At 40.1% G+C, this 14,145-nt stretch overlaps 1 protein-coding gene across 12 annotated transcripts in view; it reads right to left on the bottom strand.

The window, feature by feature from the left end:
* LOC128741695 (beta-1,3-glucosyltransferase) overlaps positions 1–14,145 on the bottom strand; it is a 42,753-nt gene that overhangs the window by 13,965 nt on the left and 14,643 nt on the right. For all 12 annotated transcript variants that reach the window (XM_053837674.1, XM_053837663.1, XM_053837662.1 and 9 more), the window contains one exon: positions 5,664–5,779. In XM_053837674.1, coding sequence (XP_053693649.1) covers positions 5,664–5,779 — 116 coding nt within the window. The remainder of the gene's footprint in view (positions 1–5,663; positions 5,780–14,145) is intronic.

Below are 14,145 nucleotides of genomic sequence, written 5' to 3'. Positions count from 1 at the left end.
GTATTGATTCACCTCCCTAAAGCTACAAAATTCCTTTCTTATATACCTTTTATCGGCGAACAAAACAAAAATAAATCCTTTGATAATGAAATCAATTTTTTTACTTAAAAATCATCATCATCATCATGATCATCATCATCATTATCGTAATCATTAACAAAAAAATTGCAAAAAAGTATCTTATGACTTTAGGGGAGATTGATCAATAATAAAAAAAATCATTTAGGTCTTTACAAATATTTTATAAAGTTTTTGTCCTTCCGGTGTTCGGCCGCTGAAGGGGGGGGGGGGGGCGAAAAAAAACAAAGTGAATTTTTTAATCGAGCAAACAAAACATGGATTTTAAGAATTTTTATTTAAGTTTTAAACGTGAAAACCGAATCTATTCTTGCTTATAAAATATACGTTATTATTTTCCATGCAAAAATATACGAAAAAAGACAAAAACGAAGGAAAATTTTTTTGGACGATTTTCGGAAATTCTATTGTACGAATTTCCATTTCTGTTTCGTGCTCGAAGCGTTAATCCAATCGGAGACTCATTTTTCGAGTTTTTCAGACTGTAGAGCCCACAGACAATTGATTTTATAAAAAGAAATTTGACTCATATCCTCCAGATTATTATTTTGCCCCCCGATTTTTCAGGCCAATTTCCAGGGGGGGGGGGTCGACAAAAACTTTAAATATGATTTGCAATGGCCTTATTAGGTTTTTAGCTTTTGTTTTCTCAAAACCTTGCTAGGAACAGTCCAACAAGAGTGAAAAATATTAAAAATAGGGGAAAATGAGCAAAACGGGGCACTTCCCCATGATAAACAGGAAAGGGGTCAGCACCACGCGATTCTCTGGAAAATTTTACATAAGATCACCAATATTTTATAAGCCTGCAGGCCGTATCTTAGTTGCGTCCGTTTTTTCTCTCGTTTTTTCGGGGCCAACCAATTAACGGTTGAAAGCCCCATCAAATCTATACCTATAAGAAGGATTTCTGTCTGTCTGTCTGTCTGTCCTGTGTTCCTTATAGAATCAAAAACTACTGAACCAATCGGCGTGAAAATTTGCATGTAGAGGTTTTTGGGGCCAGGAAAGGTTTTAGTGATGGTTAGAGACCCCTCCCCCCACTAAGAGGGGGGGCTCCCATACAAATGAAACACAAATTTCTGCATAACTCGAGAACTAATCAAGCAAATAGAACCAAATTTGGCATGTGGGTGTTTTCGGTGACAAGAATTTATTCTAGGGTAATTTGAGACCCCTCCCCTCTTTATAAGGGGAAGTATAACTCCTCTCCCCTTTAAGAGGGGGGGTTTCCATACAAATTTCCTCATAACTCGAGAACTAATCAAGCAAATGGAACCAAATTTGGCATGTGAAGGTTTTCGAGGGCAAGAAAATTTTCTATGTTGAATTAGGACCCCTCCTCACTTTAAGAGGGGGGGCTCCTGTACAAATGAAATACCAATTTCCTCATAACTCGAGAACTAATCAAGCAAATGGAACCAAATTTGGCATGTGTGTGTTTTTGAAGACAAAACTTTTTTCTATGATGAATTGGGACCCCTCCCCACTTTAAGAGTGGGGGGGGCTCCTATACAAACGAAATACAAATTTCCTTATAACTCGAGAGCTAATCCAGCAAATGGAACCAAATTTGGCATGTAGGTGTTTTTGGAGGCAAGAATGTTTTCTATGATGAATAAGAACCTCTCCCCACTTTAGGAGGGGGGGCTCCTATACAAATGAAATACAAATTTCCTCATAACTCGAGAACTAATCAAGCAAATAGAACCAAATTTGGCATGTGGGTGTTTTCGGTGACAAGAATTTAGTTGCGTCCGTTTTTTCTCTCGTTTTTTCGGGGCCAACCAACCAACGGTTGAAAGCCCCATCAAATCTATACCTATAAAGAAGGATTTCTGTCTGTCTGTCCTGTGTTCCTTATAGAATCAAAAACTACTGAACCAATCGGCGTGAAAATTTGCATGTAGAGGTTTTTGGGGCCAGGAAAGGTTTTAGTGATGGTTAGAGACCCCTCCCCACACTAAGAGGGGGGGCTCCCATACAAATGAAACACAAATTTCTGCATAACTCGAGAACTAATCAAGCAAATAGAACCAAATTTGGCATGTGGGTGTTTTCGGTGACAAGAATTTATTCTAGGGTAATTTGAGACCCCTCCCCTCTTTATAAGGGGAATTATAACTCCTCTCCCCTTTAAGAGGGGGGGTTTCCATACAAATTTCCTCATAACTCGAGAACTAATCAAGCAAATGGAACCAAATTTGGCATGTGAAGGTTTTCGAGGGCAAGAAAATTTTCTATGTTGAATTAGGACCCCTCCTCACTTTAAGAGGGGGGGGCTCCTGTACAAATGAAATACCAATTTCCTCATAACTCGAGAACTAATCAAGCAAATGGAACCAAATTTGGCATGTGTGTGTTTTTGAAGACAAAACTTTTTTCTATGACGAATTGGGACCCCTCCCCACTTTAAGAGGGGGGGTGGCTCCTATACAAACGAAATACAAATTTCCTTATAACTCGAGAGCTAATCCAGCAAATGGAACCAAATTTGGCATGTAGGTGTTTTTGGAGGCAAGAATGTTTTCTATGATGAATAAGAACCTCTCCCCACTTTAGGAGGGGGGGCTCCTATACAAATGAAATACAAATTTCCTCATAACTCGAGAACTAATCAAGCAAATAGAACCAAATTTGGCATGTGGGTGTTTTCGGTGACAAGAATTTATTCTATGGTAAATTGAGACCCCTCCCTCTTTATAAGGGGAATTGTAACTCCTCTCCCCTTTAAGAGGGGGGGCTTCCATACAAATTTCCTCATAACTCGAGAACTAATCAAGCAAATGGAACCAACTTTGGCATGTGAAGGTTTTCGAGGGCAAGAAAATTTTCTACGGTGAATTAGGACCCTCCCCACTCTAAGAGGGGGGGCTCCTGTACAAATGAAATACAAATTTCCTCCTAACTCGAGAACTAATTAAGCAAATAGAACAACATTTGGCATGTGGGTGTTTTTTTTGGTGACAAGAATTTATTCTATGGTGAATTGAGACCCCTCCCCTCTTTATAAGAGGAATTATAACTCCTCTTCCCTTTAAGAGGGGGGACTTCCATACAAATTTCCTCATAACTCGAGAACTAATCAAGCAAATGGAACCAACTTTGGCATGTGAAGGTTTTCGAGGGCAAGAAAATTTTCTACGGTGAATTAGGACCCTCCCCACTTTAAGAGGAGGGGCTCCTGTACAAATGAAATACAAATTTCCTCATAACTCGAGAACTAATCAAGCGAATTGAACCAAATTTGGCATGTGTGTGTTTTTGGAGACAATTTGTTTTTCAATGATGAATTGGGACCCTTCTCCACTTTAGGAGGGGGGGTCCTATACAAACGAAATACAAATTTCCTCATAACTCGAGAACTAATCCAGCAAATGGAACCAAATTTGGCGTGTAGGTGTTTTTGGAGGCAAGAATTTTTTCTGTGATGAATTAGGACCTCTTCCCACATTAGGAGGGGGGGCTCCAATACAAATGAAATACAAATTTCCCCATAACTCGAGAACTAATCAAGCAAATAGAACCAAATTCGGCATGTGGAGGTTTTTGGAGGCAAAAATATTTTCTACGGTGAATTAGGATCCTTCCACACTTCAAGAGGGGGGGCTTCTACACAAATAAAATACAAATTTCCTCATAATTCGAGAACTAATCAAGCAAATGGAACCATATTTGGCATGTGGGTGTTTTTGGAGGCAACCATTTTTCCCATGATGAATTAGGACTTCTTACCTTTTTAGGAGGGGGGGGGGGGGCTCCCATTCAAACGAAATACAAATTTGCTCATAACTTAAGAACTAATCAAGCAAATGGAACCAAATTTGGCATGTGAGAGTTTTAGATGGCAGAATTTTTTTTCTGTGGTGTATTACGACCCCTTTCCCTTTTAAGAGGGTGGGCTCCCATACAAATGAAATACAAATTTCCTTATAATTTGAGTACTAATCAAGCAAATGGAACCAAATTTAGCATGTAGGAGATTTTTGAGTCTTGAATTTATTTTATGATAGTTAGAGACCTCTCACCCCTGTGGTAGGGGGATATGGACTCTCATACAAATAAAACAGAAATTTTTGCGAAACTCAAAAACTAATCCAACTCGAGAAATTCGAGACTCTTCCATAAAACATTAATTAATAACAAGACCACAAAAACTATCTATAGTAACACTAGATCATTCAGGACGAGCCGGTCGCGAGTGTTGCCGGTGACCCGCCGTCGGAAGCGCCGCCCACTGGGGGGCTTGCAAAACTCGAGAAGTGACAAAGATCATCCGAGATTCATGATTTATGTACAACACAGGTTAATTTGTGGCAATACGAAGTTTGTCGGGTCAGCTAGTAGTAAATAAATAAATAAATTCTCTCGTTTTTGCCCATAGTGCGTTGGAGGGATTTTACCAATTCAGTCCCATTTTATCAACAGCATATTTTTTCACTACACTTCCAATGAAATGGCAAACATGCATATTCATACAAAATCGTATTATAACCGAGCATTACAGCTGTAGCGCACTTTTCCAACACATCAAATTCGCCTGGGCTTAATCGTCTTGCCCTAAAGATTTTATGATCTGTTTGGACAAGAACTTTTGTCAATTTTCTGGCACGCTTTCCTAACACAGACGTAAAATTGGACTATGTTTAATCAATTCGTATGAAACTGGCACGAGTGGGCTTTGTCACTCATTTTGGCATACTTCCCAAGCATGGACATCAAAATGGTCTAAGTTTAATCGCGGTGTTAAGGAATTTTGTTGAGACAAGGAGACTTTGTCGGTTGTTCTGGTTTACTTCCCAAGCACAGATGTCAAACTGGTATAGGTTTAGATCGTTGTAAAAAGCTTTAACCTTTTGAGACGGGGAGGTTTTGTCTTTTTTTCTAAAAACACGTTAAAACTATAGAGGCGTCTTTTCCAACCAATCACCCAATATCTAAATTCCAAAATTAATCAAATCAATTTCCAAATTTTCAGTTGGACAATGCTTCATTATTTTAAATTTTTCAATAGTACGTACTTTCAAATCAATAAGCTTCTATATTGGCGTGAATGCGTAGAAGAGTTTCTGATCGATTAGCGCAAAAATATTTGAAATCGATCAGGAAACTCTTCTAGTTCGAAAACAGACACTGCTGAAATCGGCAAGTCGTAAGGCGAATCTGTCGCGAAAATATAAATCGTAGAATTTAATTTGGAAATGTTTTCTTTTTATTAATTTCAGGTTTCGTATTCTACTAAGACGCTCTAAAACACTTCAGGCAGGCACACTTTCAAAGTTAAGCATAAAATTCTCGTTTTAATTAAAATATTTTACATTTACTGACAAGAACAAGGACAAGAATAAGGACAAGGACAAAGCGAATGTTCATATCCCACATTCGAATACGTTGATCCAGGATAAACTGATATCTTTGACTAAAATTGTTTTCAACCCATTTTAATGCGCTCCCGAGAAGTGCATTCAAGCAAATGATTTTATTTAAAGCCGTAAACCGTTGCTCCTGTTTCCTCCCTCATCAGCAGCTCCACAAATAACATTCATTCTCGCCATGTGTCTAAGACGTACTACCTAACTACTTACATTGAACTTGGCCAGCTTAGCCTGCTGTTCGAGGATGCTCTGCCGCAAAGCCAGTGCACGCCTGGCGTAGAACGCACTCGACTGGCTCAGTACCAGATAGGAAATCTCGTGCGGGGCTGTAATAGTAGAAGAAATAAGAAGTTTTAAAACATTATGTTCCCTGGTTGTAACGTACGACTTTAGCCGGATAAAAAGACACGATATCATCCTGCCGTTCGGAGTTGAAAGGCGCTCGGGTTCAGGTGGAAGTATTCCTACATATTTTATTCTTCTAATACTTCTCCTGACGTTCCACTTCATTTGTACTGCATATTTCGTTAGACTGTATAGTACTACAGCCGGCTTATGTGTACGGTACTAACGGTTCAAGAGAGAGAGATTTGTGCTAGAGGTGTTTGAATCCTTAGTCGGTTAAATTTTACGATTACGGCTTTAGTGGCTGTGCAGTAGTGCATCTCCTTTGAGTGGCTTTTTGTATAGGAGTCTGGGAGAGCTCCACTACAAAGTCGAAATGTGAAAAGTTTTATTCGTTGGAAAATTCTCGCTGCAGCAGCCTAGAGGGAAAACATTGTAAATCTCGTTTGTTGCAGCACACTTTTTTCGTATTAGGGGGCAGTTAGATGTACTGAACAAAAGGGGTCTAAAAGTTCGATGGCAACAAATATTGTTGTCATCTACATCCCATCAGTATGTGCTCCATTCTGAAATGGGGCATATTTTTGGCTGATATGCAACCCTTTGTGGTTTCGGCATCGTCAAACCGATCGAATCACCCCCAGTTTCAAAGCAACCAAAATGTGCAAACTGCTGTTTGCAAAATACCATTAAAGTTTGCCACTTTTCTCTGCGGCTAAATCGGATACAACATTAAATTAGTTAGCACAACAATAGTTTTTGTTGTCGGTAAAAGTTTAACCAATTAAAGTCTATGTACGTTTTGTGCGACTTTAATACACTACTGCTGGCACCCGCGCTCGGTCCCCACCTCACACCACACGGGGGATGGTCCTTTAATGCGAAAAACAGCCATCATCCATTTGGGGGACTCGGGGGCCGTGCTAGTTTTGTTGCACTATTCGAGCGCTCGGGCTGCGATTGTGCTGATGAACCGCAAACCTGGCAGGCTGAAGAGATTTTGTTAAGCAAATATTTACCCTCGCTTCTGTTTGAAAGGTAAACTTTGTCCTTATGGCTTTGATGATACGGAGATGAGAATTTTGGTAGAGGAAATTTTTGATGAACATTATGATTGTCGACGTGCAAATGTTTGTTTCAAAGGAAATGAACGTTGCAAAATATGAATATTGTGCAATTATTGCATTCATAAAAGCACGAAACAGCTTGGTAGCAAATATACCAGGTAAAACTGGGTTAGATTTAATGGAAAGTCAGCGATATGTTTTATTTATTCTGTTGTTCAGCAACATAAAGCATTTGATTAGTTCAAAACAAAGAAGATCAAGATATGGTAAAACTTTCCTGCTTGCAGAGATTGAATAACTGTACAAACAAACTTTATATGCCTCATTAATAATCCCTCCCTACATGTTATCTTCACTACCACGAACGAAACTGATAGAAAATAATTACGATTTGCTGCCACTGTGAACTATTTCCTCCTCCTTTTCCACTGCAACAACTTTCCAAGCGACAGGTATCGATACATGGAACATGGCTATAGGTAGATACGTAAAGTTGTCATATAAAATGAATGCTTCCCAAGGATCATGCAGCGTTGGGTGTCAATCGCATGCAAACGTTTTTCGCCTCATACTTTCGATTTGGTCTCCCTCCAAATAGATGGGCGGTGGGTGGTTTTCTTCGAGTAGATAAAATTATCATATCGGTTAGTATCACTTTTGCTCTGAACCATGTACTTGCTGCTTCTGCAGTGGGTACTGGCCGCAAAGTCGAAGCATAGCAATACTGTTATGATAGGATAAAACCGGCTCTCGTTTGCTGGGGGGAAAGTGTCCCGACCCGCGGACGTGGGGGTAAGATCAAACTAAGCAGTAGACATTAAATAAGCTTAAAAAGCTCACGAAACGGACAAAAAGTCATCATTATGAGCGGAAAATCACGATTGGAATTATCAATGAGGCGGACAGGATCATGGTATGTGTACTTGGTGGGATAGAAAAAGATTCCGTTATAAATTCTGTTAAGAAAAAAAAAAGAAAACACAAAGCTTTGCTAAGATTGTTTGCATTCAATAAGAGGATTAGAAGATTGGTGCCTATTGCCGTAGGCGATAAAAAGACTACAACTTGAAGATAACACACTGCGCTTAGAGACAGAGGGCGTTAAATAGGAGTCGCTTTGAATTATTCATTGAAAATACATTATACAGTTGTGCCGGTGGGTAAAATCTCGTGTCGCATAATCTCCAACGAATAAACGACTAACCAGATAACGTGAAGGAGGAGCTCTATTAATTTCGCAAGAAAACGTATGGAGAGTGCCCAGAACTCGACACATAGGTCGTCATCGGCGATACAAATGCACAGGTGTCCTCACACAGTCTGTAGCACGTCTGCTTTGTCTGTCGAAACATTCGGAAGCATACCTGGAGACGAACTGACAAAAAGAACTGTTTTCAGATTGACCACTTTTCGAAGACCAAATGTCGATTCGGACCACTATCTCATAAAACTTAGAGCTTTTATAAACGGGGCACTTTCGAATGGGTGTATTTAGTTTTTTTTCTCGCCAAATCATTACCCGTGATGTTGGAATCATCCGTGTCGAAATGACTTTTAACCACAATTGAAGATCCCGTGCTGTCCCAAATCATTTTCCGCCGTCTATCACCAATTGCGAATAGATTTGTGGGAACTTATCAAGCCGGCTTTGTCGAAGGTCGGTTTACAACGGATCAAATATTTACACTGCGGCAAATCCTTCAAAAGAGCCGTGAATACAGAATTCCCACGCATCATTTATTCGTTGACTTCAAAGCCGCATATGATACCATCGACCAGAAAGAGCTATGGAAAATCATGGACGAGAACAGCTTCCCCATCATCAAGCTCATCAAACTGATTAAATTTACGATGGATGGTACACAGTGCTGTGTTCGGATTTCGGGTGGCTGTCAAAATCATTCGAATCACACAGAGGGCTTCGTCAAGGTGATGGTCTTTCATGCCTGCTGTTCAACATAGCGCTACAAGGTGTTATGAATCGAGCGGATATCAACACGCGGGGTACGATATTCAACAAATGTAGTCAATTCGTCTGCTTTGCCGATGACATGGATATTATCGGCAGAACATCTGTGGCGGTGGATGAACAGTATACCAGACTAAAGCGCGAAGCAGAAAAGATTGGGTTAAAGGTAAATACGTCTAAAACAAAGTACATGCTGGCCAGCGGAACCGAGGCCAAACGAAACCGCTTGGGCAGTAGTATATTGATCAACGGCGATGAGTTTGAGGTAGTCGATGAATTTGTCTACCTTGGCTCACTAGTAACGGCGGACAATGATACCAGCCGTGATATTCGGAGGCGTATTGTCAGCGGAAGTCGTGCTTACTATGGGCTCCACAAGCAATTGCGGTCAAGCAGACTAAGTCCCCGTACAAAGTGTACCCTGTACAAAACGCTTATTAGACCGGTTGTTCTCTACGGGCATGAAATATGAACAATGCTCGAAGAGGACCTGCGAGTGCTCGGAGTTTTCGAACGACGAGTGCTAAGAACGATCTTCGGCGGTGTACAGGAGAACGGAGTACGGAGGGGGAGGATGAACCATGAACTCGCACAGCTTTATGCCGTACCCAGTATCCAGAAGGTGGCTAAAGCTGGACGGATACGATGGGCAGGACATGTTGCAAGAATGCCGGACAACTACCCTGCAAAGATGGTGTTCGCTTCAAATCCGGTAGGAACAAGACGACCAAGAGCGCAGTGAGCAAGATGGTTAGGCCAGGTGGAGCGAGATCTGGCGGAGAGTACTCGGTGTCCGAGGAATTCGAGAGCGGTAGCCCTCAACCGAGTTTCATGGAGAAATTTTGTTCAACAGGCTTTGTCTTAGGACGGCAAGCCACCTAAGTAAGTATTAAGAAGATCAAGGATTCTGCACCGATGCTTAGTTTGCACTCCGGGTATTCGTGAAAGTTTCCTTGTATTTTTTAATCACTCGCGTCACAGTGGGATAATCCTGCTGTGTTGTCAGCTCCCGAGTTAACGATGATGGAATATCTCAGAATAACGTGGTTCCTTAAACTACAAAAAATAGAACTGTCTAAAATCAACAAAACAGCGTTAAGTATTAAAAAATTCGACAACTTGTCACCAAAAACCTAGTGTCCTATTTCTAAATGACCAAAGCTTTATTACGGAAAAATCATGCTCGGCTCTCTAGCGTATTCAAATTCAAAGCAAAGAATGCTGTACATCAGACGGTTATCAGTAGAAGGAATTGCTCTTTCGGGGAGTTAATGAACGAAACGGCGAACAACTTGGAGAGATGGTGAATGACCCTCTAAGTTAAAACCACTCTAAAAAAACTTGGAGAGATCAAGACCGAACGGCAAAAACTAACACATCCTCGATACGATTAGTGCTATAGCGCGACTGGTACTATTTACTCCTGCAGCCACTTCCAGTGACTGGTTTTATGCTAAATGTAGGCGAAAAGAGCCAAGCCAAAGCTCACATGTTGACTGCAACCGTGCCGTGATGCGTCAGAATATGGAGGAGTACCGAGATGCTAGAACTGCCGAAAAAAGCCTCCACTATCGTAGAAAATTTCTGCACTTGCTTCAACGAGCTCATTAGGAGAAAATTCTTCAAAATGGTCAATGGAATTAGGAACCGGAGCGTGTCAACTTTCGTTATGCGCAACGAAAAGGAGGGATACCTGATCACCGCAGATTTTGAGGTGGCCAAGTACCCCCCATTATAATGACAGTTCAGAGTATGTTTCCCGTAATTGCTACCAGTGTTGTGAGCGGCGTTGCAATCGCATTTTCGAGCCATCCATAATAAGTGACGCATTATTTCTATAGGAAAACGTTCACTTTTGTAGCATCAATTATGGAAGCAAAAGCTCATCTTGCGTTACATTTGAAATGCGCGTATTACAAAATTGCACATTTATCTTGCTGATTGTAAATCGATAGCTTTTATTCTTTGTTGTATTTGTTTATAATTATGTAATTAAGATGAGTCGTAAGCAAATAAGATTTACTTTAATCCATCACACGGCAAATATACAAACGTAAACAAACCGAGTGGAAATTTTTTGCCAGCATATGTATAAAAACAATCTTTTACCTGTTTTGGTTTTCGTTTGCACAAATGCCTTTTTGTAGGTTCATGTTTCAACGTTATGTATCTGTTTATGCAGATTTTAACGAAAAAAGTAAAATGAAAAGGCAGGTAAATAGTATACTGAAAGACAAAATTTTCACGCGTATTGCATGAAAATTCATGCAATGTTATCATTTCGAGTTATTCACCACACTCAAAGGTTAGTAGCGGAACCAGGAACCAGCATTTCGAGGTACGTTTTTTATATATGGGAGCTGTCAGTTTGTTACCCCGTTGTGGCCAAGCGTTGACAGCAGTACAGTAGTCTCCCGAATAATGCGGTTTCGAATAAGAACGTTTCCAATAAGGATGGTCTCGAGTGATTCCATTAAGGGGACAAGAACGACCAAAAATTTTCAAAAAATCATATTTTTATTTCAGATTTTGATTCTGCAATCTTTTCCGCTTATTTTGATATTAAATTTGCAATGATCCGACCACGGGAAGTGGCCGAAAAACGATCATACATATAAGCATTCCAGTGCGTCGTGGAACAACCTCGGCGGAATAAAACGTCGCTCCTGAAAAATCATGATTTTTAAACTTTATGTACCTTTTTCTCAGAAACTACACAACGTATTGGAACAAACTTTTTTTTTATTTTGTTGGTAGTAGCTGGGCAACGACTTTTATAACTTTTCAGTTTCGTAAACAAAACACAGCTTGAGAAAAACTAAAAAGAAGAAAAATAGATGCCTGAAAAAATTAAATTTTGTCTTCCTTTTCTTTTTTCTCTGACTCTGCCGAGGTTGTTCCACGCCGCACTGGAATGCTTATGTGTATGATCGTTTTACGGCCACTTCCCGTGGTCGGATCATTACAAATTTAGTATCAAAATAAGCGGAATAGACTGCAGATTCAAAATCTGAAATAAAAAAATAATGATTTTTCAAAATTTTTAGTCATTTATATCCCCTTCACGCAGTAGAACGTCCTTATTGGAGCATATGGGAATTTACTTAATTGGTTCCAACATAAAATAACTCGTGTTCCTGATCGTATAGAAGGTTGGAGTCTTCGACAGAGTTGTTCAGTACATCAACAGGTTTTCATTGGATTATATTATTACGGGATTGTCTCACTACATGGCGCTAGCGTACTCTTATGCAGGCTATATCTTGCGCTACTGACTATCTAGAAAGTTGCGGTCTTCGGGAAGGTTGCTCAAAGACTGCCACCTTCAAGATGGCATGAAAAATAGCGCAGAACTGGCTCACTAGTCAGCAGCGCTATCTTGCGCTAAACAAAACAAACAAAAATATTACTTATACGCTAGCGTCACGTAGTTGGCAATTCTGAAATACTACAATCCAACGAGAAGCCCTCGATCTGCTGAACAACTTTGTCGAAAACACCAACGCAACGTTCATACGGTCAAAATCACGAGTTATCCCATGTTGGAACCAATTAAGTCTATAGTTACTATATATATAGTTCGGCGGTTAGAAAATCGGGAGCCAAATAAACGTCAAAAGCGGAGTCAAAAGCTTTTCAAAATCCAAAATGCAGGAGTAATGTTAAAAAAACACACTTTATTTTCATAGAACTAGTCATTTTCAACACCCGCCAGTGATTATTTTTCGTAAAAACCTGCACATTTCACCATAATTTCAAATTTAATTTCATAAATCAGGGATGCCAATTCGCCTGGTTCTCTATCCGCCGAACTATATATATAGTAACTATAATTAAGTCAATTCTCATATGCTACGTAGACTCCTTTAACACGGCTTCTATTAACGCGGTCCCTATTAGTATTTTAATATTGAACAATGAACAAGAGAGAACCGTCAACAGCAGTAAGATAATGATAGAGGATTATGAACAAGCTGTAGATTCATCAACTTTGGACAAGATGAAAAAATCAATTGGAATGGATGGCGTATCCACTGAACTTCTGAAAGTCGGGAGCAAACGGCTGTATTGCACAATCCATTTGGTCATAGTAAAGGTTAGGATAGTAGGTTAGGTAACAAGCTCGTGGGGTAGTTTAAAACAAGGTGACTGACTATCACATTTGCTCTAGCACTGGAATTCGTAGAATTCTAGCATTCGATGCATTCGATGGCGTGCAGATATGCGGATGGGATAAGGGTATAGTGAGAATGAAACGCTTGAATCTTGCTTTTTCTGTCCACGTGGTATTTAATATAGATAAGTTTTATCTTGAAATGTATTCAGAAGAGGGTAACGCTTGTACCGGCCATGATTGATGTTGTATATTTGGTGTTTATGATATTCGTTATATTTGCATCATGATATTGTAGTTATAATTTAGTAAAAGTTTCAGTTCCATGACTTCTTCATAAAAATGAGATTTATTTTGCTTACAAAACAAACTATACCACTGCTTTTTGTCCAAAAACATCAGCCATCATTACTCTAACGGTGAGACAAACGTAATTGCCCTTTGGTACCAAATACCAGCCAATTGACCGATAATAAATGCGCTCGTAAACATTCCCTCCTGCATGCATTACGACGAATGGTGTCCCTTTTTATATCTTGATTTCGGCAAAATCACGGTGTGTAGTCCTAGGCGGGAATAATGCCCTGTGAGGCAAGCAATTTTCGTCGTATCGAACCGCAGACGGTGCAGCGCGAGCCGTAGGTATTTTGCATGTTGACCTTATTACTCGTTTTAGCTTTGCCTGCAGGCGCGTGAAATGCAAAACAGTCTGACATTCATCCTTTCGCCGGCACAACGCGTTTACAGTGACCCTGCGCCTGCACGGAATTTTGCTTGTATACTGGAACACCATGCTTTTTCCGGGAAAATTACAGCCAGTCTCCTGATTTAAAGCTTTACGCGGATATAAACACCGGCAGGTTGCAATTTCCTATTTTGAGGGTGGGAACCGGGTGGATTGATGGGTGGTTGCATGTCACGGCGTGTGATGACAGGAATCAACGTTCGTTAAGTTGTGTAATCCGTGACGGAAACACGCTATTATCGTTGATCTAATTGAAGGTAAAGTATATTGCTTTCATTGAATAGGTGTAATTTCATCTCTTCCCAATGATGTGCTATCCAGCAATCAGGCACAATTAAACGCAACTGTTAGGACGAAGGAATCATGTCATCTAAACGTTACCGACACGATGAGATGCCGACAATGCCACAGAATAGTATCAAGTTCCACCAGCTATACTATGTATCAAACTA

The sequence above is a fragment of the Sabethes cyaneus genome, chromosome 3, assembly GCF_943734655.1.
Source record: "Sabethes cyaneus chromosome 3, idSabCyanKW18_F2, whole genome shotgun sequence".
Classification (NCBI taxonomy): domain Eukaryota; kingdom Metazoa; phylum Arthropoda; class Insecta; order Diptera; family Culicidae; genus Sabethes; species Sabethes cyaneus.
Note: the sequence above shows the minus strand (reverse complement) of the source record. Positions and strands in the feature narration are given on the sequence as shown.